At 44.9% G+C, this 26,601-nt stretch overlaps 1 protein-coding gene across 1 annotated transcript in view; it reads right to left on the bottom strand.

Moving 5' to 3' along the window:
- Nucleotides 1-3,337, bottom strand: part of LOC129829816 (C1q-related factor-like) — a 31,356-nt gene extending 28,019 nt beyond the window's left edge. The window contains exon 1 of the mRNA XM_055891756.1: nucleotides 2,526-3,337. Within this exon, the coding sequence (XP_055747731.1) occupies nucleotides 2,526-3,128 (603 nt within the window). The 5' untranslated portion in view covers nucleotides 3,129-3,337. The remainder of the gene's footprint in view (nucleotides 1-2,525) is intronic.
- Between the last annotated feature and the right edge of the window lie 23,264 nt (nucleotides 3,338-26,601).

The following is a 26,601-nucleotide window of genomic DNA, read 5'->3' on the forward strand; positions in this document are numbered from 1 at the left end:
TCCTATATTTGACAACAACAAGTTTTACATTCGATGAATAACCTGGAGGCTGTAAGATATGCTGCCAGACATACCCTCAGGCCTACATAGATTTAAATTGAGATTGTGTTTTATAGTTGCTAGAAATCTATATGCCTTTAATGAAAGAAAGTGTTCCCTCGCTCTTTTTTTTTTAAGAATGAGGGCGTTCTCTCTCTGACCTATACTGACAACAGATGACTCTTTGGAGATCCCCATCTAAATGTAAAATATAGCTGCAAACAAGTCCACATAAGTCTTGAGTCGGAGGCGGGGGTCGCGTGCTCGTGAATCAGATTGCAACCGACTGTAAATTGTGAAATAATCGACTATATTAAGAGTACAAGCATAAAATATAGCAGGGAAGCGTGTGCTCAACAGAAATGGCATGATGTTGTGTTGCTCTCAACCCCCAAAACCCCAACCTCTGCGTTAGCAGTAGTCCTATAAGGTAACCTTACAGATGAAGTCCACCTTAAACATTTTGACACTGGCCGACCAGGACAAGTTGTATTCAGTCATTATGACAAATACATTTACAGTACGTGTGTAAACTACATATTAAGGTTTTATTCCATTATAAAATATCATGTAAACCACTTAAGTGCTGTAATATCAGGGTAATAATTAAAACAGATATACTTTACGTTTATAATAAAATGTTCTGCAGAAACACTGGGAGACAAAGTTTAAACCTCCTACAAAAAATAAATAAACGTAGCCTAATTAACATTAAACAAAGTAACTCTAATAAACAACAACAAAGTAACTAACAAAGTAAGTCTAATTGACAAAGCAATATGTTGGAGACCATGCTGTTAGGGTATTGAAAAACATTGCATGGGGCTTAATGAAAGATAATTGTGAGGATTTTGATGATACACTATGGGCTAATGGAGCTGTAATATTTAATGTAAAAGCGTGATGTGACCTTTACCCTATACGCAAGGGGTCATTAACAGATAATAAGAGGATATTCAATCACAAAATATTTGATGCGCGCTAAAGCTGTTGTATAATTTATGATTGCCTCGATGCATATTGCAAATGACTTGATGGTAACAATATATATATTTCTCTTATACTCTCCTGCGCTTTAGATGTTGCCGCCTTTGCTGGACGAGAAAGTTCTCGAGTCTCGCACACTCGAGTACCTGAGAGCACCCCCAGGGCGCAAGAAATCATTTTCCAGACCCGTCAAGTGATGCGTAAAAAATAAAAAATGAGAAAACATCATGCAAATTATATTTATTTCAAGCGAATGTCACGCAAATATTCCCTTGTTTTATCAACCATATACACCCGACATAATAAGCAACACTTACATTTTCCAGTCTGTTCACACTGTGACGGATAAGTAGGCTTGCTGTCATCCTCTTGTTTTACGCACGAGACGTTTGGATAATTGCGGTCTTGTTGAGTCTCTCCAGGAGTACAACGTTAGATTACATGTAATTAAATATGTGAACTCGACAGTTAAATGTAGCACAATGTAATTTGTGTCTGAACGCATCACTTGCTGACTTGCTGCAGTTCACAGATGTATCGAGCACAGAGAAGCAGACCGTTCTTGGTTCACAATTAAACTTTTCGCAATAATAATAATAATAATGGTACGAACAGTCTGGGAATTTTTTTGATTCTTCAAATATATATCGGCTGACTAAAAGCTGCATCTGCTATAGTGCGCACTCCTGTGACTCCACTTATTTCATCTATTTTCCCTGTCTAATCAATTTAATCTACACAAGCAGAAATGCGAAAGTAATACGATCCGAAATGACAGGTTAATATCTTATTTCTGAAAAGATAAATGATTTGTTACAATTGCGTAAAAATCTCAGTCAATAGCGCTAGTCCTAACTGACAAATAGATGCTTCCATAAGTCAGGCACATACACCTTTCTCACCTTCTTTACATTCCAAGTTAAATAAACAATTACACCAGTATTATATGGCAAACTTCTCAAATTTGACTTATGGGGAAACTGTCTGTACTTTGATTTGAGGGATGCGGACAATGTCAGTGTGTATTTATGCAACGCGCGCCAGATTACATATCATTCTCTCTGGGCGCGTTTGGTGCCACAGCTGTGTGACCGTCATCTGCTCGCTCAGGGGGGGTTTGGGAGCGCACGACAGATGCTTCCGCTACCCACCAGCCTTCCGTTTCCTCGGAAATAGAGCCTCTGTAATATAACGCGGTTTCAGGGCAATTTGATTGTGAAGCTCCGATTACATGTCCACCAACAAAGTTACCACAGGGACATCAGGTGACACCCAGCGATAGAAAGAGAGAGGGGGAGGGAGAGAGAGCACAACAGAGTATCTGGACAAGGTGAGATATCTGTAATTTAGAAGGGACCTGAGACTGTAGCAGAGAAACCACTGGAGTGCTAATTAAAAAGAGCAGTAAGCAATGAGTGGTAGAACGTATGAGATCCCTCTATGCTGAGTGACTGAGCAGTATAAGACAGACAGAAACTTGGAGAAGTGAATTGACTCACCTGTTCGTTTTTGCAGAGGTCTGCCCACATGCTGGTCCCATCCCCTCCTCTCATCAGCACATGGTAGATGAAGAAGTAGGTGCCAGGGATGCTGCAGATGAACTTGCCCGAGATGCCGTCGTAGTTGTTTCCCAAGTTGGTGACCACGTCGTCAAACTTAAGGATCTCATAGCCTTCATGGGGGTTCTTAAGCCCTGCGTAAAAGGCCACCCGGGGCACTGTGCTGTAGGTGGCCGTGCTGATAGCTCCGTTCCCCCCCAACCCCAAAATCCCAGTCCTCCCTCCAGACCCTCGGTCTCCAGGGGGTCCCACTGGCCCCGGTGGCCCTGGCTCTCCAGGCGGTCCCGGGAGTCCAGGTTTACCTTGCCTGCCTTGCTTGCCCTGGGGGCCCTGCACCAGCGTGGAGGGCATGTTGCTGTTGTCGCTGAGGGCCTCGGCCTCCGCTTGGATGCCACTGGAGCTGGTGCTGCTGGCCGTGGTGCCCTTGTTCAGGTAGGGGTCGCACACCATGCGGCAGGTACCCAGCATTTCAAAGTGGCTGGTGTCGGTGCCCACGGAGCTGACCAGGACGGGGATGAGGACCACCAGCACCAGGACCAGCATGACCCCGACGGCAGCCGCCACCAGGGTCTTCCTCCCGATGCTGAGTCGGGGAAGGGGCTGTGCTGCCAGCGTGGCTCTCCCTGGGGCGGAAATGGTGACTGCTGGGTGTGGGGAGCCTGCCACCGAGGAAAGGGACACGGGGATCCCAAGAAGAGTAGGAGGAGGAGCGGCGAGTGTGTGAGTGTAAGAGAGAGACCCACATACACTCACTGATACGCCTCACTGCTTTCACTCACACGGAGGTAGTTCCCGTACACTCTCGCTCACCAACGTGCACACTGACGCACATAGGGAGCACACACATACACGAGCCGACATACAGAATTTAGTCCCAAACTCTTGGCGGGAAAAAGGAGAAAGAAAGAGGATGCAACGGAAGGAACACTCAGGAGGAGGAGTGTTGGAGAGAAACAAGAGGAATGGTAAGAGGACGAAACAGAGAGAGTGAGTGTGAGAAAGAGAGACGGAGAGAGTAGTCATAGAGTCCGTGTGCGTGCGTGTGGTGTGTTTGTGGTGACGGATTCTCAGGCTTGGCTTTTTATATGGCAAGCCTCCCCCCACACACACACACACACACCCCACTCCTCCTCCCCTCTCCTCCTCCCCTCCTCTGGTTGGCGTGGTTACGAGTAGGGGGAGGAGGGAGCCCCACACTGTCCCCTCTCCCTCTCTGTCTCACTCAGAATGGCTCTCATCACATCACATTACTTTCTACCACACTACACTCCCTCTGAGCCAGTGAGGAGCCAACACACTCTCCCTCCCTCTCCCTTTCAGCTCTCTTACCCTGACTCCTCTCCCTTTCAGCTCTCTTACCCTGACTCCTCACTCCATCCTTCCACTCTCTCCCTCTCTCTCTCTCTCTCTCTCTCTCTCTCTCTCTCTCTCTCTCTCTCTCTCTCTCTCTCTCTCTCTCTCTCTCTCTCTCTCTCTCTCTCCCTCTCCCTTTCAGCTCTCTTACCCTGACTCCTCACTCCATCCTTCCACTCTCTCCCTCTCTCTCTCTCTCTCTCTCTCTCTCTCTCTCTCTGTCCCTCTCTCCCTCTACCTTTCAGCTCTCTTACCCTGACTCCTCACTCCTTCCTTCCTTCCACTTTCTCTCTCTCTCTCTCTCTCTCTCTCTCTCTCTCTCTCTCTCTCTCTCTCTCTCTCTCTCTCTCTCGCAGTGCATGCTGGGTGTTTTTGGAGTTTGAGTGTTTGGTGTGGAGGGCTCTATCCTAACTAACTTTCTTGATTATTTTCTTAAATGTTATTTTCTATGGTGGAGGGTTAATGCAATATTTGTTTTAGCGGTATCCAAAGTTTTTTTTCAAAGTTATGGTGGAAGAGGACAGAGTAACTTTCCTGGGGTTTGGAAGGTGTGGTGTGCGCGATGGCTTCTCAGCCGGGCGCGGAGGAGACGCTGTCGATACAGCATGGATTCAGGTGTGTTCCTGAGAACGGAATTAAGGTGGAGGAGGTTCTGCTCGCGGTCGGTGAACAGGTAGGAGCTGAGTTTATACATTCTGCTTCTAGAATGAACAAAGCTGTGGTTGTGTTCATGAAAAGGGCTAATTTGGTTGGTAGGCTAATTGCTAGCGGAATATTTGTAAGGGATGTGTTGGTGTCAATTTCACCTCTCTCTACCCCTTCAACAAGAGTTGTAGTGGCAAATTTGCCTCCGTTTATTACGGATGATCAAATTAGGAAAGAGCTGAGTCGTTTTGGTAAGTTTGCTAGCGGTTTCCGTGTACTGTCAGCAGGATTTCAGGCAGATGCCGTTAAGCACGTTGTTTCGTTCCGGAGGCAAGTGTTTATGTTTCTGAACAACAACGAGCAACAGCTAAATGTGCACTTTAAAGTGAGACATGGGGAGGGGCTCTATGTAGGTTTTGCCAGCACAGATAGTCTACGGTGTTTTGAATGTGGGGATTTGGGGCACAAGAGTTTTGCGTGCCCACATAAAGGCCATAAACAAGGTGAGGGTACAAGCGCCAGTGGGGGAAATCGAGGTCAAAGTGCAGGGGGTAAGGAGATGCAGACAGCAGAGGCTGGGCCTAGTCAGGCTAGAGATGGTGGTGTAGATGAGGCTGGGCCTAGTAAGGCTAGAGATGGTGGGATAGTGGAGGCTGGGTCTAGTCAGGCTAGAGATGGTGGGGAAGCAGAGGCAGGGTCTAGTCAGGCTAGAGATGGTGGGGTAGCTGAGGCTGTGCCTAGTTATGCTATGGAGGGTGGTGTAAAGGGTGCTGGGTCTAGGCAGGATATGGATGGTGGTATAGCAGAGGCTGAGTCTAGTCAGGCTATGGATGGTGGGGTAGCTGAGGCTGGCCCCAGTCATGCTATGGAGGGTGGTGTAGATGATGCTGGGCCTAGTCATGCTATGGAGGGTGGTGTAGATGATACTGGGTCTAGTCAGGTTATTCTCGTGGATGAGGAGAGTATAGTGGGGAAGTGTAAGAGATTAGGGGGGGAGGAGGAGGGTGTCAAGCGGAAAAGGAAAAAGGGTGTGGACAAAGGCACCATGGAAATGTTGCCTGTTGCTGTGGGTGAGGCCCTAACCAGAGAGAAAGAGCAGGTGGTCAGGGTGGGAGATAGAGAAGAGGAGGAAAGTGAGTCTGAGGAAGAGGATGAGGAGTTATTTTTTTCAGACTCCTCTTCAATTGGCCCGGAGCTGACAGCCAGTCAACCAGAGGGGTCTAAGTACACGTTGAGAGAACTGACAAGATTCCTGAATGAGACTAAGGGGAAAAAAGTTAATCTTGAGGCTTTTTTTCCTGATCCTAAAAAGTTTGTAAGATCAGTACAACATGCTATGAGAAATGAGGGGCATGGTGTCCTCTCACCCAGGAAACGGTTTAGGTTGAGGAAGTGGGTCACAACAGTGCGTAAAGGTTTACCTTCAGACACTGTTTAAATGTTTAATTTCTTTCTGACACTGGGGCTTTTTGAGCTTTGCTATTGGTCTATTTCTCTGCTGGCTTTTCTCCCACTTCTTATGGAGACTCTTCGGGTAGGCTCGCTTAATATAAATGGCGCCAGAGATGCGGGAAAGAGGAGTGTGTTGGGTGAATATGTAAAACAAAAAAAAGTACATGTGTTGTTTCTGCAGGAGACGCATAGTGATGTGGTGAATGAAGTTGATTGGGGGCTCTGGTGGAAAGGGGCAAGTGTGTTGAGCCATGGGACAAATCTTAGTGCAGGGGTGGCAGTCCTTTTTGCACCGGGTCTGTCTGTAAAAATTTGCTCCTCAAAGGAGGTGTGTAAGGGCAGGTTGCTTGTTGTTAAAGCAGAAATTAACAGCATGGGTTTTGTTTTTATAAATGTGTATGCGCCTAACACAGGGAGAGAAAGAGTGGTTCTATTTGGGAGTCTTAGACAGGAACTCTCACAAGTAGCGCCTGAGGAGACGCTGGTGATCGGAGGTGACTGGAACTGTACAATGGATTTTACAACAGATAGAAATGGGGAGAGAGCCTCATTCAGTGTCAGTGGGGGTGTTAAGGGACATCATTAATCAGTTTGACCTAGTGGAGGTTTGGAGAACTAAACATCCCAACACAAGACAGTATACATGGGTGAAGGTTTTTGGGGCTAGGGTGAGTGCAGCCCGACTTGATAGGTTTTACATGTCCAGGAATCAGAGCAATAGGCTGCTGGGCGCTACCATTCTCCCGGTGGGGTTTTCGGATCATCACATAACCATGGCTCGGCTGTCTATTTCACCAGGGCCCCGGCAGGCATCTTACTGGAAGTTCAATGTAAAGCTCTTACAAGATGCCACTTTTTGCTCAGGTTTCCAGACTTTTTGGGAAAGGTGGGGGCAGCGAAGAGAGGAGTATGAGTCTCTGGGTCAATGGTGGGATGTGGGGAAAGTGCAAATTCGGCTTTTCTGTCAACAGTACACAGCTCTCTCATCCTCAGAGGCTAGGAGAGTATTGGGGGAACTAGAGCGGTGTATTAGTGAGATGGAGGTAGAGATGGTGGGGCAAGGCAATGTAGGCCTCCAGGCTAATTTAGCCGAATTACGTAGGGACCTGGGCAGTTTTTTCCAGGTTAAAGCAAAGGGAGCACTTGTAAGAGCTAGGTTCTCCATGCTCAAGGAGATGGATGCTCCCAGCTCCTTCTTCTTTGGTTTGGAAAGACAGAGCAGTGAAGCCAAGGGTATGCATTGTTTACGGCTCTCTGATGGGCGGGTGACCTCTGTGGTGGGGGAGATGCGGGAGCGGACTGTGGAGTTTTATACTGAATTGTATAGGGCAGAAATGTGTGATCCTATGTGTGCTCAGGTCTTGTTCGCAGGACTCCCTAAGCTCTCTCGGGCACAGAGGGATGAAATGGACATTCCTCTGTTGTCACATGAACTGGCAGAGGCCGTAACCCAGATGTCCCCCGGTCGTGCACCGGGGGTCGATGGACTTCCAGTGGAGTTTTACAAAAAATTCTGGGGAATAATTGGACAGGACTTCTTTTGCGTCTTGCGTGAGTGCATCGGGGTAGGAGAGTTGCCGATGAGCTGCCGTCGGGCGGCTCTGACTCTCCTGCCCAAAAAAGGGGACTTGTGTGAACTTAAGAACTGGAGGCCTGTGGCATTACTCTGTGCGGACTACAAGATTTTTGCCAAGGTCCTCTCTAACAGACTGAAGTCCCATCTGGACTCTATAATACACAAGGACCAGACATATTGTGTACCGGGACGCTCAATCACGGACAACTTGTTCTTGATTAGGGACATGTTGGACTTGTCGAGAGGTTCTAATGTGAATTTTGGACTGGTCTCTTTAGATCAAGAGAAGGCCTTTGATAGAGTGGATCATGAGTATCTGTTTAATGTGATGTCTGTGTTTGGGTTTGGGAAGAGTTTTGTGACCTGTGTGAAGCTGTTGTATGCTGGGGCGTCATGTATGGTTAAGGTGGGAGGGGGGCTCAGTAGGCCAGTCTGGGTGAGACGGGGCATTAGACAAGGATGCCCTCTATCTGGGCAGCTATACACACTAGCCATTGAGCCTTTTTTAGGACTGCTACGCAGGAGATTGCAGGGAGTGTGCTGGACAGGCATGGGTGTGGTGACAGGAATAGCAGTCTCAGCATATGCAGATGATGTTTCTGTGATGGTCAGGGATGGGCAAGATATGCAGGAACTAGAGACCAGTCTGAAGGTGTACGAGGGAGCTTCATCAGCTAAGGTAAACTGGGGAAAGAGCAAAGCTCTGTTATGTGGGGCATGGGGGGATAGGGCTCCTCCTCTGCTTCCAGGGGGTTTGCAGTGGGGTTGTGAAGGGCTTAAAGTGTTGGGGGTGTACCTGGGCTCAGAGAGGTGGGTCAGGAAGAACTGGGAGGGGCTGTCACAGGCAGTGGTGTCAAGACTGGCCAGGTGGAGGTGGCTCCTATCCCAAGTGTCATATAGAGGGAGGGTGCTGATAATTAACAACCTGGTGGCATCTTCCTTGTGGCATAAACTGGCTGTCCTCAACCCCCCCGCCGGTCTGCTTGCAGACCTGCAACGCAAGCTGGTGGACTTCTTTTGGTCGGGCCATCACTGGCTGAAGGCAGCAGTGTTGTACATGACCGTCCACGAAGGAGGACAGGGCCTGGTGGAACTGGAGAGCAGGATGGCTGCTTTCCGGCTAAAGGCGGCGCAGAGACTGCTGTACCATACTGATGTTGGCTGGAGGGAACCAGCATGCGCACTGCTGAGGAGAGCTGGCGGATTAGGGTTGGACCGGCAGCTGTTCCTCATGAAGCTGGAGAGGCTGAGTACAGCAGGTCTCTCAGAGTTTTACTCTGCGGTGCTGAGGACCTGGCAGCTATTAAGGCCCACACGAGAAGGGGGTGTGGAGCCTGGGCAGTGGGTGTGGGAGGAGCCTATTTTCCACAACCCAGCCATCCCTTTGAGATCGGTTCAGTCTGCCACCCTGCAGAGGCAACTGATGGCAGGGGGTGTACAAAGGCTAGGTGACCTGAGAATGCTGGGAGAGGAGGGGTGGAAAACCCCGGAGGTCTTGGCTCAACAAACAGGAATAACGTCTCTTAGGCTGCTGGAGAGATTCCTGGAGGAGGTCCAGGAGGCACTGTCTGAGCAGGTAAGGGGGGTGTTTGAGAGGCCAAAGGGAGAGGGGCCACCAACGTTTCCGCCACTGCAGGTGACGGCAGAGACTGGGGACTGGCAAGGGGGTCTGGAGGACTTGTTAGATTTTAACACTCCGAGCCTGGGGGAGTTTGAGGGGGTGGGAGGTAAAGCCCTCTACAACCTCTGCGTTAAGGTTAGGAACATTAGAAGCCTAACAGGAGTGAAGGCACATCAGTGGCAGGGGGTATGTGGGGTGGAGAGTATGGTGGGTTTTAGATGGAGGGCGCTCTACAAACCCCCAGTACCAAAGAGGTCAGGGGACCTACAGTGGAGGGTTCTTCATGGAGCCCTGGCCACTAACAGCTGGTTGGCACGGGTTGATCCGGGAATTGGGCAGGGGTGTCCTTTCTGTCAAATGAAAGAAACTGTGATTCATGTGTTTTCTGTGTGCACCAGGTTAATGCCATTAATGTCTCAGTTGGAATGTCTGTGTGAGAGATTGGGGGTGGTTTTTGCTGTTGGGATGTTTATAATGGGATACAGGTATTCGAGTAAGGAGAAAGCAAAATGTGTGTTGTTGAATTTTCTGTTTGCTCAGGCAAAGTTAGCTATTTGGCTAACAAGGAGAAACAGGGTCAAAGGTGGGGGGATAACAGACTCTTTACTACTGTTTAATGGGATGGTCTCTGCGCGCCTTAGGGTTGAGTTTGAGTTCTATAAAATGATAAAATGTGTGGAGATGTTTGAGGAGATATGGTGTGTTGGGGGGGCTGTCTGTACAGCTGGGGAAGATGTTTTGGATATACGGTTGTAGGAGAGGGTATTGTTTTTGTGTATGGTGATTTGTATCATGTGGTAGATAGAAAGGTGAGTATGGTACATGTATGCAGTACAGGCTATATTTAGTTTTTTTTATTTTAGGGGGGGGTTGGCGAGTTTGAAATGAAATGAGAATGTTTCAATAAAGAAAGACAAAAAGTCAAAGTCTCTCTCTCTCTCTCTCTCTCTCTCTCTCTCTCTCTCTCTCTCTCTCTCTGTCCCTCTCTCCCTCTCCCTTTCAGCTCTCTTACCCTGACTCCTCACTCCATCCTTCCACTCTCTCTCTCTCTCTCTCTCTCTCTCCTCTCTCTCTCTCTCTCTCTCTCTCTCTCTCTCTCTCTCTCTCTCTCTCTCCTCTCTCTCTCTCTCTCTCTCTCTCTCTCTCTCTCTCTCTCTCTCTCTCTCTCTCTCTCTCTCTCTCTCTCTCTCTCTGTCCCTCTCTCCCTCTCCCTTTCAGCTCTCTTACCCTGACTCCTCACTCCATCCTTCCACTCTTCCACTCTTCCACTCTTTCTCTCTTTCTCTCTTTCTTTCTCTCTCTCTCTCTCTCTCTCTCTCTCTCTCTCTCTCTCTCTCTCTCTCTCTCTCTCTCTCTCTCTCTCTCTCTCTCTCTCTCTCTCTCTCTCTCTGTGCTGCACTTTCCTGGAGGTGACAGAAATATATATGGTTTCTACACTTTCTATCTGGCGTATCCACACACACACACACACACACACACCACACACACACACACACACACACACACACACACACACACACACACACACACACACACACACACACACACACACACACACACACACACACACACACACACACACACGGAAACAAAACGTAATTATTACCCAGTTTTTTACACATAATGCTCAAATACACTAACAGCTTTTTACACCCTAGAGTAGATTGATGCAAACAAAATCAGCATCAGAATCCGTCAGTTTAGGCATTGGATGTGTCTCAAACCACCACATCCGCCATTGTTGCACTTGCGCATCTGCGATGAAAGGTGACAGAGTTAGAGCGGTGTTTGTCAGACCATGAGACATCCCACAAATCGGTCTTCTCAATAAAACATCTGTAGCGTTCGAACGGTTTGACCTAAAAAAAACTATTATGACCAATCTATGGGAAGGAGAGACTCTCGCGAACAAGTGTCACGGGACTCATCTGAAGGTAACCAGTACTGGATAAAAAAAACTCATGGAAGTATGAAGGTAGTTTTGTGCCTACCCCCAAAAAAGGGGTAGGCACAAATATAGGCACAAATATCTCCTAGATTTAAGACAGACACTTCAAAACCTTGTTTCTTAGGATTTATATTTTGACTGTACTTTTTGCCATTTATGAATGTGTTATTCAATGCATTTTTGTTTTATATTGTACCTAAAGGAGTCCTAAAATTCGAAATCAAATAGATAAATGATCCATAGTATGACCATCTTAACACAATTCAATGTCAGCTTAGCACCCCTCCCCCCTCCCCCAGCATCTAAGACTCTAAAGATTTAAAATGTGTATTGTGTTTATTAAGAAGGCTAATGCTAAATACCAACACATGAGCTAACAGTACATACTGTACATACTAGTAACACAAATCATAAATCTACTGTTGGATGGGTTGGGGGTGGCACCATCACTTTCTTGTCTTTCCTGGCAGACAGCCTCCTCCTGGGGGAGATTTTATTCAGGGAAAATGACAGGGTTAAAGGACAATGGGGAGGTGCCATCCATGGTTAATGTGCCATTGACATTGACTCCATTTTACTGTTATTGTATTCCACTTTTTGCCCTCTCTCAGTGTCAATAACCGCACTTCTGCACCTCAATGCGCTGACACCGTTTCTTACTGGTATCTTTTATTAGCTATTGATTTCATGGTTTTATTCAATTAAGGGTCCCGTTTGATGGGGGAAAGATCTCTGAGCCACAGTGATGTCATATTTTTGACATTTTCATCTTTCAGAGTGATGAATGATAAATATGGAGGGAAATGACAACATTAGAAAATAGTCAGCATACACAGTTCTCCTCCTCTGGACAATGTCTTTGTAGAGGAGATCAATTAAACGATGTCCGGATTTATTTAGCGTAACACATAAGGCTGAATGAGTCTGCATCTTATACAAATCTACTAGGCTTTTACCAGGGATGTGCATGAGAATTAGTGATAGCAAACAATTGAGGCTAATATGCTTGAGTGCTGTTATTCAGCTTTTATTGATGTTCTTGTTGTTGTGCCGTTGTTGTCGTGTAGTGATGAGGGCCAGGCCAGCATGGTGAAACATGATGTAAACCTCCCCCTGATGGAGGGCTTTGGCGATGTTTGCACTAGGTTTAGACAGGGCTCTCATGGAAGATTGAGACGGATCAATGCACACCAGGATGCCTGAACATTTGTCACCACTAGGCTTGACTGGTCACCAATTAGAGCATTCCACTTCTGTCTCTTTATCATCATTAAACAGCAATTGCAGTGTTATGGCATAACCGGTTGGCTCTCAAATTCATCTTACAGGGGCGAGTCCATCCACAGACTCAACACACAACCCAGATAACTCACAAAAGACCAGGTGTGTGTCTGACTCGGTCAGGCGTATATTCGACCGCTATGTGTTAAGTCTTATAATTGTCATGGAGTTTGTCCATATGAAGAAGCAAACAATACCTAAATTGCTTTCTGGGTTTGCTTAGTCGGATTGTTTGTTTTAGGCACCTGCCGGCAGTACCTGCCAGTTAGTTTGTTGTCAGTGCACCGAATCTCTACAGCCTTTAAAACCACTGAGAGATCAGTTCACAGCACAGAGGACAAACACAGAGGTAGAGATGCGAGAGAGATGAGAGAGAGAGGAAGACAGGCCGGAGAGAGGGAGACAGAAAGAATTTAAAGAACAGGAGAGAAGCTGTGGGAGTTGAGGCATCTCAGTTGAGTAGGTTGGCTTTGGTTGGTTGGTTGGTTAGTTGTTTGGTTGGGAAGTAAGTAGGGAGGAGGGAGTAGGGCTGTTGTGGTGAGAAAAAAAACTGAATAAAAATGATGATTGAGCTGTTATACAATACATAGTCTACCCATATTACGCATGGCAGAATTATTTTGTTTTGTTGTGATTTAATTAAGATGTCTTTGGTACATAATTGGTCTAGCCTACTGTATACTCACTTGATTAGAGATCATCTATGCAGTCTGAGGCAAGGAACAGCTTTTTTGCTACTTTCTACTATATAGGACCTGTTTCAAATAATCACTTTTACTCTCATACTGTATGTGTACTCGCGCCGAAAGGGAAAAATATCCTTTCTATTTTATTCAGCTAAGTTCAATTATATTCTTCTTACTATAAAATCATATAATCAAAAATAATTGCACGGGACTTACAAGCATATATTGTCAACTAAATAAACAAGCCTACAGTACATCCTATAGCATGGAGCATAACCAGATAACATGCAGTAGGTCAACTCATATACTGTTGTTCTGAAATACATTTTCTTCATCTCATGTTTCTTTAGACCTGACTCAAATAAATAATGGATTATTGTGATGGTGTATATTCAATTGATTCATTCCTTTTTTGAAATGTAGATGTTCCAAAGACGTGCAACAGTGGCTTGTGTCCGTGGAGGCCTGGAGATGCTAGATGTGTTTATGTTAATTACCATTCAATTACCGTGAGACCGGCAGTCTTTTGCATGACAATAACTGTCTGACAAAATTTTATGGCCAATGAAAATCGGTGTTCCCGTTTAATGGGGATTGATTTGTCATTGAATGGAAGGAAATGTCTTGTATTGAAGTGACAGAACATTGAGGGTTACGCAGTAATACAACTCCCTAGGACTTTGGAACAAACACTTGAAAGGTTACCCCTTGAAATACAATGAGGATAATTCACTTAGCTCCGTGTCCAAGTCTTTATTACCCCTAAACATTGATGTCAATCTCAATGTGACTTCCCAGGTTAAAAAGGATAAATACAATACAATTGAATAAACTCACAATCCTCAAAGAGACATTGTTTCAGCAATCAGACCTGGTTGGTTTAGAAAAGGTATTTAGGAAAAACATTGCGGGAGGCTCACAGCTCAGTTCAGCCTTGCCCCAATCCTATGGAGCTGTTCAGTGAAAGGGGGTGCTGAAATCCCCCCACTGTTCTGCAATTAGCACCATGTGAGGGAGAAGTTAAAACTGATATTTTACTGATTGTCACGCCCTGACCTTAGAGAGCTTTTTATGTCTCTATTTTGGGTTTGGTCAGGGTGTGATTTGGGTGGGCATTCTATGTTCTATATTCTATGTTGTCTCTGATTGGGAACCATATTTAGGTAGCCATTTTCTATCCTTTCTGTGTGGGAAGTTGACTTGTGTTTGTGGCACTTAGTCCTCGTGAGCTTCACGGATGTTTTCGTCATTTATTGTTTTGTTGGCGTCATTTTTCTATAATAAAATTAAATGTACACTTACCACGCTGCGCTTTCGTCCACTTCTGTTGACGGCCGTGACAGAACTTCCCACCACCAAGGGACCAAGCAGCGTGCGCCAACCTGGAGGACGAGCTGGACCGGGGAGGAGAGAATGGCAGGGGACAAGACCCGGTCACAGAAGCCCGAGAGGCAGCTCCAAAACATTTTTTGGGGGGGAGGCACACGGGGAGATTGGCAGAGTCGAAGTTTAGACCTGAGCCAACTCCCCGTGCTTACCGTGGGGAGCATGTGACTGATCAGGCACCGTGTTATGGGGTGATGCGCACGGTGTCTCGAGTGAGCATTCACAGGCCGGTGTGCTCTGTGCCAGCGTCCCGCATTTGCCGGGTGGAAGTGGACATCCAGCCAGAACGGGTTGTGCCAGCTCTGCTCTCGAGACCTCCAAGAGGCCTCCATGGCCCAGTGTATCCGGTGCCAGCGCCAAGACCCAAGCCTCCAGTATGTCTCCCCAGCCTGGTGAGTCTTGTTCCTGCTGCCTGAACCAGGCCTCCTGTATGTCTCCCCAGCCTGGTGAGCCCTGTGGCAGCTTCACGTACCAGACTGCCCATACGTCTCCTCACTCCAGTGATGATCCATGGCACGAAGCCTCCAGTGATGATCCATGGCACAAAGCCTCCAGTGATGATCCATGGCACAAAGCCTCCAGTGATGATCCATGGCAAGAAGCCTCCAGTGATGATCCATGGCAAGAAGCCTCCAGTGATGATCCATGGCACGAAGCCTCCAGTGATGATCCATGGCAAGAAGCCTCCAGTGATGATCCATGGCACGAAGCCTCCAGTGATGATCCATGGCACGAAGCCTCCAGTGATGATCCATGGCACGAAGCCTCCAGTGATGATCCATGGCAAGAAGCCTCCAGTGATGATCCATGGCACGAAGCCTCCAGTGATGATCCATGGCACGAAGCCTCCAGTGATGATCCATGGCAAGAAGCCTGCAGTGATGATCCATGGCATGAAGCCTCCAATGAGGAGTCATGGCACGAAGCCTCCAACGACGGCCTCCAGACCGGAGCCTCCAGCGACGGACTCCAGTCTGGAGCCTCCAGCGATGGTCTCCAGTCCGGAGCTTCCAGCGACGGCCTCCAGTCCGGAGCTACCAGCGACGGCCTCCAGTCCGGAGCCTCCAGCTGCAGTCTCCAGTCCGGGGCCCGCAAGGAGGGTGCCCAGTCCGGGGCCCGCAACGAAGCTGCCCAGTCCGGGGCCCGCAACGAGTGGCCCAGTCCGGGGCCCGCAACGAGGGTGCCCAGTCCGGGGCCCGCAACGAGGGTACCCAGTCCGGGGCCCGCAACGAGGGTGCCCAGTCCGGGGTTGGCGACGGGGGTACCCGCACCAGAGGCGCCACCAAAGTGGGGTGAGCCAGAGGTGGAGCGGGGTCTACGTCCCGCACCAGAGCCGCCACCGCAGATAGATGCCCACCCAGACCCTCCCCTATAGGTTCAGGTTTTGCGGCCAGAGTCCGCACCTTTGGAGGGGGGTACTGTCACGCCCTGACCTTAGAGAGCTTTTTATGTCTCTATTTTGGGTTTGGTCAGGGTGTGATTTGGGTGGGCATTCTATGTTCTATTTTCTATGTTTTGTATTTCTTTGTTTTGGCCAGGTATGGTTCTCAATCAGGGACAGCTGTTTATTGTTGTCTCTGATTGGGAACCATACTTAGGTATCCCTTTTCCCTCCTTTCTGTGTGGGAAGTTGACTTGTGTTTGTGGCACTTAGCCCTCGTGAGCTTCACGGTTGTTTTGGTCGTTTGTTGTTTTGTTGGCGTAATTTTTCTATAATAAAAGAAAATGTACGCTCACGACGCTGCGCTTTGGTCCACTTCTGTTGACGGCCGTGACACTGATGGTGGTTATAAACAAGGTTATTTAGTGAATGAGAGGCTGATTAGTGGTTTCAACCAAATATCAAGGTTGAAATAGACAACGTACGTTTTCAGGGAGAGTTTGAAACATGCTTTCCGATTTGTTTCTGTGAAAGGGGGGTTTGGAGGGGGGAGGAGAGGGTGCAGAAAGCTTTTAAAATTGAATGAAGGAAATGCTGGTCATGGCCTTAGCCCTGTGGCCTGCATTTCCTCAGAGTTGTTTTAACTCGTGGCTGGCTGGGGTCAGGAGAGGAGGCCGTCTCCTCTGAGGCATCAGACACAACACACCAAACACAGCTCAATGCACTACAGCTTTGTAGTTTTTTCACCTCAAGAATAACAAAGAGAGAGAGAGAGAGAGGGAGAGAGAACTTCAGAGGTCCACAGGGAGGACAGACTGAACATACCGGAGTAAGAAAATAAATAAATAAAAAAGGAGTAAGAAAGAGAAGATGTTAAGGGTCGGATTCTTTTAAGAGAAAACTGGACCAGGTTGAAGAAAGAGTAAAACAATAAAATAAAAATAAAAATAAATAGTGCATAGACACACTCACAGTCCTCTTGTCTATCCCGTTGGGTTTGGCTCTCTGGTTGACTCCCCTGTGCTGTGCTGTGTGGGTCCTGGCTGGGCTTTATCAATGGGCTCCTTTCATACACAGCTGAAACAAGTCACCGCTGTCTGTGCATGGTCACTTGGCTCCCACTGAGAGGACTCACAACACAGAGGAGAGAGAGAGACAAAGTCGAAAGTGCACCGAGCTGGCGGGGTAGGAGGGGGGGGGGGGGGGGGGGGGGGTGAGAGGGAGGAAGGAAGGAGGAAGAAAGGGGGTGCATTTAAGGGAGCTGGGTGGATGGGCTATGATAGGGTAGGAATGTGGGAAAACAGTTGGCACAGAGATGACATGGAAAGTTGTAAAGGAAGTGCATTCGTGTGTGTTACTGTGTGTTTGCACTAAGCCTGCTCTGCCTGACTGCTTTACTTGCTGATGAGGCACTTTAACACACTGCACATCCAAGTGAATGAAGAAACAGAGCAAGGGGCATGACTTCAGTGAAAACAACAAACACTAACACTGTACCCTCAGGGTGTGTGTTCCACTAGAGCAGCTGATGACTTCATCAACTGCATTGTTTACTAATTGCGACAGCATTGACGATGGCCAGAGCTTTCCCATGATGTTGCACAACGATTTAAGTCAATAAGTCATCATTTTAGTCAAACAATTATATATTTGGGCTTGACGTGACAAATCCGAACTGCCCACTTCGTGCAACTCAGGGTAAATGCGGTATCTTTCCTGTGACATGATGTATAAATTATTTTCAGCCTAGGTATCGTTTCAGGGCTGGGTTGATTTTTTATGTTACTGCCCACCCGCATGGCATTGTTTATTAGAAACAGCTGCAAAGTTATTCCTCTTTGCGAGTGAGATGAGCCAAACAGTCTTTTATCCATTCGGCTGCCGGAACCATATAGCAAATAGTAAAAACTATGATAATCCATTGGCTAGTTGGTACATTTTCACTTATTTTTTAGCTAGTCTGTATTAAAAATACATATATGTAACCATTTTGTAAATGGTATAATTGGTTGATATGATAGCATTTTGCAACCACCTCCCCCCGTCACCCTAAGATGAATGTTTTTGACCACAAAAAGGTTGCATCACTACATGCTCCACTGCTTTGATTAGTGTAACGTTAACTAGAAACCACAAGTGTCGATCCAGATACTGAAAAGGCACCCGCAAAAGAAAATTCAAGTAACTTATGGAGTTACGTTTCATTTGCGACGTGCCTGATCATGAGCAAGGTCATTGTAGTCTATCGTTTCACTTCCCCTGTGAGAACCATGAGCACGGGATGACTTGGCTTTGCTGAACCGCAGCCGAAGCCTGCCAGCAGCTTACCCACCTAAGGTTGCACCTTGTCCATTATAATGTCGAAAAATGCATACCATCGATCTTTCAATACTTAACCATATTACCGGTGCTTCATCTTATTCTTTCTAACTATTTCTGCGGCGGAAGATGCCAAAACTTTGGAGAAAACAATAGATGGTGAAGTCAAAGATAAGCCAGTGGTTTCCATCTGTGACAAAGTTTTCCCTAAATCAATGCTTGGTGACAAATCCAGTTCCAGACTCAGCCATAGAGCCAGCTGGCTAATCTTTTTAATATGGTGTTGTAAAAAAAAAAGCAATAACAGATACCATTAGCTAGCTGGATAAGATTAGCCAGATGTCAGTGCCCTATTTGTTGATGTTTTCCAACTCAACGTGGAAGTTCCCACACCCATTTTGTGAATATGTATAGGTAGCCTTCGTCATTCTTCCGAGGTGGAACCTAAAGTGCAGTTCCTCTCAGGAAATTACGTCAAAATAGTGGTGGCAACTTCCTCTGGGGGGGGGGGGGGGGGTCCTTTAAGTTGGACATGTTGAATGTCTGTGAATAGAATCATTATGCGCAATGAGGTCTTTAGAGAAACATGTTCTAAGGAACAGACGAGCAATGACTATTCCAGATGTTTAGTCAAGGTAAACAACCAAAGATCAGTACTTCTGTGGATGTTTTTTTTCCTGTCAATGGTTATTTCTCAGGAGGGCGAAATAGAAACCTACAGTGCACAACTATAACTCAAAGGTTGTGCAAAACCAGCCACAATACTGTACCACTGTCTAGAAAACTGCCTGGTGCTTTAGTTTAATAAAGTGTACCGTTTCTTTAAATACACACTGCAGTCACTAAAGCTAACTGTCAAATGATAGATTATATACCTGCTCAACAAACCCTCATTGCAATCAGCGCTGTACGGCAGTAATAAGAAAAACAATAATTTGTCATTCTTCATTCCCTAAATCCCGTTCCCCATAGCCATGGCCCAGTGTGTGTTTGTTTATTGTCTAGTCCATTTTCCCTGACAGAGACATAGAGAGACACACAGAGACCCAGGGTAGACAGGGTAGGGCCTTATGATGTAACTATTTTTCATGCAGTGTGCTGACACTCACGGGGCTGTGACATGCTGTTGAGTGAAGAAGAGTGTGAGATCATGAAGAGGCCTTGCTGTCTGTCCCAGGGGTTCTGCTCTGTGTGACATACTGTGACTTACTCTACTGTACATGTGGCGAATCACATGGCACGTAGGGCCACACAGTTTTGATCATGATTGAGTTATCATTGATAGTACCCATAATCAATTATATTATTCTATCTATCTCTGTATTCGTCTTATATATCATTTCTCGATGAAGGCTTCTCTGTCTAAAAATAGGGAGATTCACTGGTAGTCCTCCCACTCCGCCAGACACTTCTGAATATCAGTATTACTGACTACATTTAAATACATATTCAAAGAGGTGCTGCTAGTGCTTCATCCAGACAAAAGAAGTGGTCAGTCTGTAGAATATAAACTTGGAAAGAGTTCTGGACAGCCACTTCAGAACTGTCCCTCGTGCACCTTCTAACCCACAGGGAAAACAACAGACGGACAATGTGCACCACTGCAGCATCCAAGAACATAGAGGTTTTCCTCTATAGTGATGCATATTTGATTAAAAACCTTGCTGCTTTTAAACAACTGCTAGAGCTATTGCTCCAGGTAAATGGTAATATGTATTGAAAGAAAACTAAACTAGGGAGTAATAACACTCATAAGTGGAAACATCTCACAACTGTAAGCGATTCAGCTGCAATTTAATGCCTTTTTGGCTTTTTAGTATTTCCATTTCGCTCCTCAGTCACGCCTAGGGCTTGACTGGCTACCCAAAATCCTTGCTCCGGGCAAACGCTACACCACGCCCACGGACGCTGGTTTCTTCTCCGCGATGAGTCTGGATTTGAGTACCTCCACAACGATTTCGAGAATGGATATTCATTCTAGACCGTCTGATTGGTGCCAGAAACCGATGGGTTGGGCCAGAGCCAAAACACAGATGGGTATAGCGGCAAATTTGTCATTGGCTTTGATACTCTTGTTGGTTAGAGAATATCCAATCACTGATTGTTTAGTAGAACACCCCTCATGTTAATGTCTCCACAAATGACTTCAATGATGACGGTCTCAGACTGTCCCCAAGCCATAGGTTCTCTCCCTGGCTGGACTGCTTGATGTGTCACTCACATTGTTGTCATTGGCCACGCCCAGAGGTTGCTGCCATGGAGGATGCCTCTGTTGACAGTCTCCAAGCAGTGAAAGGTTGCATAGAATGATACAGTGCAATAATATATAGGATAAGTTAGTGATTGGAAAGGATTAGGGTGAGACAGGGCTTGGCAACCTGCGAAGCACAATTGTGGGAAATGATATTCAATCTACCAGGAAAGTTTTAATATCATAATAATAACTTTATTTGTATACTGCTTTTCAAGTAACAAAGTGCTCGACGTCATAAAATAATAAAATAAAACTACTAACAAAGAAACAAAAACAGGAGGAAGGAGAATAAAACAAGATAGCTCATTAACATCATACATTGAAATCATACATTAAAAGCATTTGTAGCACTTTAGAATAAAGCATTTATAATGTATTTGTAAATAGTTTATTAATCGTTTATGAATCATTACTCGCACATTTGTAAATGTTAGCAACCTAGTTATTCACCGATTTATAAAGAACTTTTAAAGTATTTAATAATGATTCATAAGTTCATTCATAAGATGTTTAATATAGTTCCTTATAAACCATTGACTATTAGTTAAGTTTTTTGTGTGGCATCATCTAAAGGGTGGGCTATTTATACTTTATAAATACTTTATAAATGTTTTGAGTGACCAGTGTAATTTCTCTAAAAAATATGGACATGTCATTAGTAAACATTTCAACAGTACCTGATGCTCCTTAAGGTCTCAAAATGGCCCCTAGATTATACTGTATCAATGGTAACAGGGTCAGCCCGCTCATTAGGCGGGATTATGCGGACGCCTATGGCGACAGATTGATGAGGGCGGCATTTTAAGAGCTAAACTGACCAAGACACACCTCCAACAACACAAAACCTCACATAAATCTGCCCAAAAACTATTTCTCTCAACGAGTGGCATATGGGCATTTTATGTGAGGGCTGATTCCGCCATGTGATAAGCAGCGCCCACTTTGTCAAAGGCAGGGGTGCAAAATATTTTGTTTGTCTATTCCCAGCGTGCCTCCCTGTTGGAGAGATGCATAGCTGTGGCACTCCACCAACATTCCGGCAGAAAAAGGATCTAACATAAATCATGTAGCAGATATAGCCAGGGTAACACATTCACAACAATTCAGACCAAATGTCAAGAAAACTACAGGCTATTACACCACTTTATATCATTACTGCATGTCATAGGCATGACTCCTCTCCCCTGTAACTATTCACCAGGTTATTTACTGTAAATGAGAATGTGTTCTCAGTCAACTTACCTGGTAAAATAAGGGTGAAATAAAAATATATATAAATGACAAATTGCCATTAATAGCCAAATGTGTCATTACACTTTTTGGTGTTTTGCATAACAGATGTCTCTTTTAAAGTGATTACTTGACAATCAGATGAAAACATCTTGACTTGGGTTGGGTAGCTGATATTCAGAGCTTAAATAGCCAAATTGATTAGTCACAGGAATCAGGACTAGTAAAGCCAATGCAACAGCCTGTTTTACAAACAATGGGCCTACACTACCACATGGATGGGCATTCATGAAATTCCTTTGCAGCCCGACATGGTAGGCTACACCACAGTAAGCACGGACCAGCATCGACGTTGGTTTTTAGTCTGATCCGGACTAAATCTGAACCAATCATAGACGTCTATGTTTGGTTTAGATTTGGTCCGGCCAGGACCAGCCCTGAATGGTTAAACAATAAGGACACAATACAGAGGATGTTTAAGAAAATATATTGAAAATTGTATTCCAAAACAGTCACACTGTTGTAATAGTGTAATGTGTAACTTCAGACACATTATGCTGAGTAAAATAAAACATGTATCCTGAAGACGTTTCTTGGCAGTGACTTTTCTACCAAAACCTGCCATTTTTTTTTTTTTTTTTTTACCTTTATTTAACTAGGCAAGTCAGTTAAGAACAAATTCTTATTTTCAATGACGGCCTAGGAACAGTGGGTTAACTGCCTGTTCAGGGGCAGAACGACAGATTTGTACCTTGTCAGCTCGGGGATTTGAACTTGCAACCTTCCGGTTACTAGTCCAACGCTCTAACCACTAGGCTACGCTGCCGCCCCGCTGCCGCCATAATTTCCCTTCAAACGCGAAGCAGGCGAAGGTAAAGCACTGCCTTCGCCCAATCCTGGTATGTTCATCTGTGATCAAAACACAAACTCCAAAACGACTCCTTATCCTATGCATTATGTTGTTGTTGCGACAGATTCTTCGGGTTTACGCGCAGAATCTGGCCACGAGAGATTAAGAGCAGTCTATACAACTGCTTACGAGGTAAGGAAACACATACCTGAATAGATTATTTCACTGAACTATCCCATTACGTTTAAAAAGTTACTACGTTTAAAGACCCAGTAAAGGTGCTACCAAACAAAGCCACGTGCGGAAATACTCTGTGGTTAAAAGACTGAAGCACTGGAAGCATGTCCATCTTTTTTGTGAGAATTAACACTGGTCACTCAAAACATTTATAAATTATTTATAAAGTATAAACAGCCCACACTTTAGATGAGGCCATGCAAAAAGACAACTAAGTGAATGGTTTATAAGGACCTATATTCAACATCGGATGAATGGAATAATGATTCATAAATGATTTACTAATCCATTATAAATGCTTTATTACATAGAGTTATTATAAGGTTCTACCAAAGCATCTTTATAAAAGTGCTTTCAGCAGGGATTTAAAAAGAGGCACTGAATCTGCAGGCCTGGCCTATATTGTAGTGGATTGTATTTGGCCATAATGGCAAATGCCCGGCAAATGTGGGATAGTGGCAGGGAAAATGTAATTGGATTGTGAGTTGGGGTAAAGTATGGGAATTAGGCTTTGAGGGGAATGGCAGCTGACCAAGAGATTTGATAAGAGCCATGAAAGGCATTGTAGACCTGGTACAGTGAAACATCTTGTGAAGGTGATGGCTTGATTTGTCTGCCTGTGACATGATACAACACCTCCCTTCCCACAACACATTTCAGTGAAGGAAACCATTCTGAACATGGGAGAAGGAAAGGAAATACACCCAAGGTGTTGATCAATACTCCACTCTTTGAGCAGACAATATCCCCAGTTTAGCCTGGTTTATATCTGGCACTATCATGCATCATGTGTCTTGATCTTGTCCACATTCTTATTGTGACCACATCTTCAGAAATGTTTCTACACATGGTATTAAAGTGTGTCTGTTATCCGTCCACTGTAACTGCATTGTGAACAGATTTCCTGGTATCACCCTGTATGCAAATTATTTGTAAGATATTCTTTCTAAATAATATTTATGTTATCTGAAGTAAAATAAAAAGCGACCAAAACAGACTGCGAAATTGCTAAATTACATTGAATTTCCATATTATGTAGAACGGACATTTGTCTCTTAATTTTTTTCTTCCAGTATTCACAGCCCTTGACTTTTTCCACATTTTGTGGTGTTAAAGCCTGAATTAAAAATGTATTAAATTGAGATTATGTGGCATTGGCCTACATACATAATATCAAAGTGGAATTATGTTTTTAGAAAAAAAAATCTAATTAATAAAAAATGGAAAGCTGAAATGTCTTGAGTCAATAAGTGTTCAACCCCTTTGTCATGGCAAACCTAAATAAGTGCAGTAGTAAAACTATGCCTAACAAGTCACACAAAAGGTTGCATGGTCTCACTCTGTGTGCCATAAAAGTGTTTAACATCATTATTTAATGACTACCTCATCTCTTTATCCCACACATACAATTATCTGTAAGGTCCCTCAGTCAAACACAGATTCAACCACAAAGACCAGGGAGGTTTCCCAATGCCTCGCAAAGAAGGGCACCTATTGGAAGATATGTCAAAATAAAAAAGCAGACATTGAATATCCCTTTGAACATGGTGAAGTTATTAATTACACTTTGGATGGTGTATCAATACACCCAGTCACTACAAAGATACAGGCGACCTTCCTAACTCAGTTGCTGGAGAGGAGGGAAACCGCTCAGAGATTTCACCATGAGCACAATGGCGACATTAAAACAGTTACAGAGTTTAATGGCTGTGATAGGAGAAAACTGAGGATGGATCAAAAACATTGTAGTTACTCCACAATACTAACCTAAATGACAGAGGGAAAATAATATTCCAAAACATGCATCCTGTTTGCAATAAGGCACTAAAGTAAATCTGCAAAAAATGTCCTGAATAGAAAGTGTTATGTTTGGAGCAAATCCAACAAATTCACCTTTCAATTGGACAATAACCTAAAGACACAAGGTCAAATATACACCGAAGAGTTGTCACATTCCTGACCTGTTTCTGTTAGTTTTTGTATGTGTTAGTTGGTCAGGACGTGAGTTTGGGTGGGCAGTCTATGTTTTCTGTTTCTATGTTTGTTTAAGGGTGACCTAATATGGCTCTCAATTAGAGGCAGGTGGTTTTCATTTCCTCTGATTGAGAGTCATATTAAGGTAGGTGTTTTCACACTGTTTGTTGTGGGTGGTTGTTTCCTGTGTCAGTGTTTGTTGCACCATACGGGACTGTTTCGTTCGTTCTTCTTTTTATGTAGTCATTTTTCCTGTTGTGCGTTCTTCGTGTTTTATGTAAGTTCGTATGTTCAGGTTTGTCTACATTCGTTTTGTTATTTTGTAAGTATTCAAGTGAAGTTCGTGTTTTTCGTCTACACTTAAATAAATTCATTATGCCTAATTACAACGCTGCAGTTTGGTTCAATCCCTGCTCCTCCTCTTCGGATGAAGGTACGCGGCTAGCACGGAAGCCCGTGAAGAAACCCCAAAAATTAAGAGGTAGTGGGCCAAGGGCAGGTAGGAGACCTGCGCCCACTTCCCAGGCTAACCGTGGAGAGCGGGAGTACGGGCAGACGCCGTGTTACGCAGTAGAGCGCACGGTGTTTCCTGTAGGTGTGCATAGCCCGGTGCGGGTTATTCCACCTCCCCGCACTGGTAGGGCTAGATTGGGCATTGAGCCAGGTGCCATGATGCCGGCTCAACGCTTCTGGTCTCCAGTGCGGATGAAGAGGAGGAGGAACGCCGTTACAAGAGTTGCTTACTAAGACAACATTGATTGTTCTTGAGTTGCCTAGTTACAGTTTTGACTTAAATCGGCTTGACAATCTATGGCAAGACTTGAAAATGGCTATCTAGCAATGGTCAACAACCAATTTAACAAAGCTTGAAGAATTTTAAAAATAATAATGTCCAAATATTGTACAATCCAGGTGTGCAATGCACTTGGAGACTTGCCCAGAAAGACTCACAGCTGTAAAAGCTGCCAAAAATGGGTTTCCAACATGCATTGAATCAGGAGTGTGAATACTTATGTAAATTAGATATTTCTGTATTTAATTGTCAATACATTTGCAAAAATGTCATATAATTATATTTGTCACATGAATAATTGCTGAAGGCACTGTACGCACTAAAAAGCCAGTTTAGCATCATTTGATTTTAGTATCATTTGTTTTAAGAATGGGCGGCACACCAACATTTTATATTTACTTAATTTTATTGACAAAAAGTGAATCATCCATTTATTCTGAGAGACAATGACCAAAAATATGGCTTAGTTTTCTTTATTTACCTACCCCACAGCCAGCATTAGCATCGCTGCAAGTGAAACAATGGGAGTGGTAGGGCCAATGGCAGGATGCTTCAAAATCCAAGCCAAAATCTTCAGTCACTTCAAACCAAATGTTATAGCAACCTAAATGCCATAAGTTTCACATATAGAATATGTAATAGATCATCCACGAGGGGCTATGGATTCTCTGGAAAATAATGGAACACGTAGAGCCCTGAGTTGATTATCCCTTATATACAATGGCTATAATTTAACACATTTGCCACTAGAAATGTGTTAATTTGCCAGGAGAAATATGTTCAACATCCACGGAAGTAGCTAGTAAGTTTACTAGAAAGCTACAGTGGTTGCCGTGTCGACCAAACAGTCTTCCTAGCTTAGCTAACCAAACCATCAGTCCAATTCAACAATGCCAATAATGTTTTCAATTCAACTTTAGCTTTCAAAAGCAGCTCAAACGTAGAACATCAAATAATGAACTGTAGCTATTAAATTCTACTGTGCAAATATACCGTGTGTTACAGGGAAATAATGCATACTCTAGAATGC

Source organism: Salvelinus fontinalis, chromosome 2 (genome assembly GCF_029448725.1).
Source record: "Salvelinus fontinalis isolate EN_2023a chromosome 2, ASM2944872v1, whole genome shotgun sequence".
In the NCBI taxonomy this organism is placed as follows: domain Eukaryota; kingdom Metazoa; phylum Chordata; class Actinopteri; order Salmoniformes; family Salmonidae; genus Salvelinus; species Salvelinus fontinalis.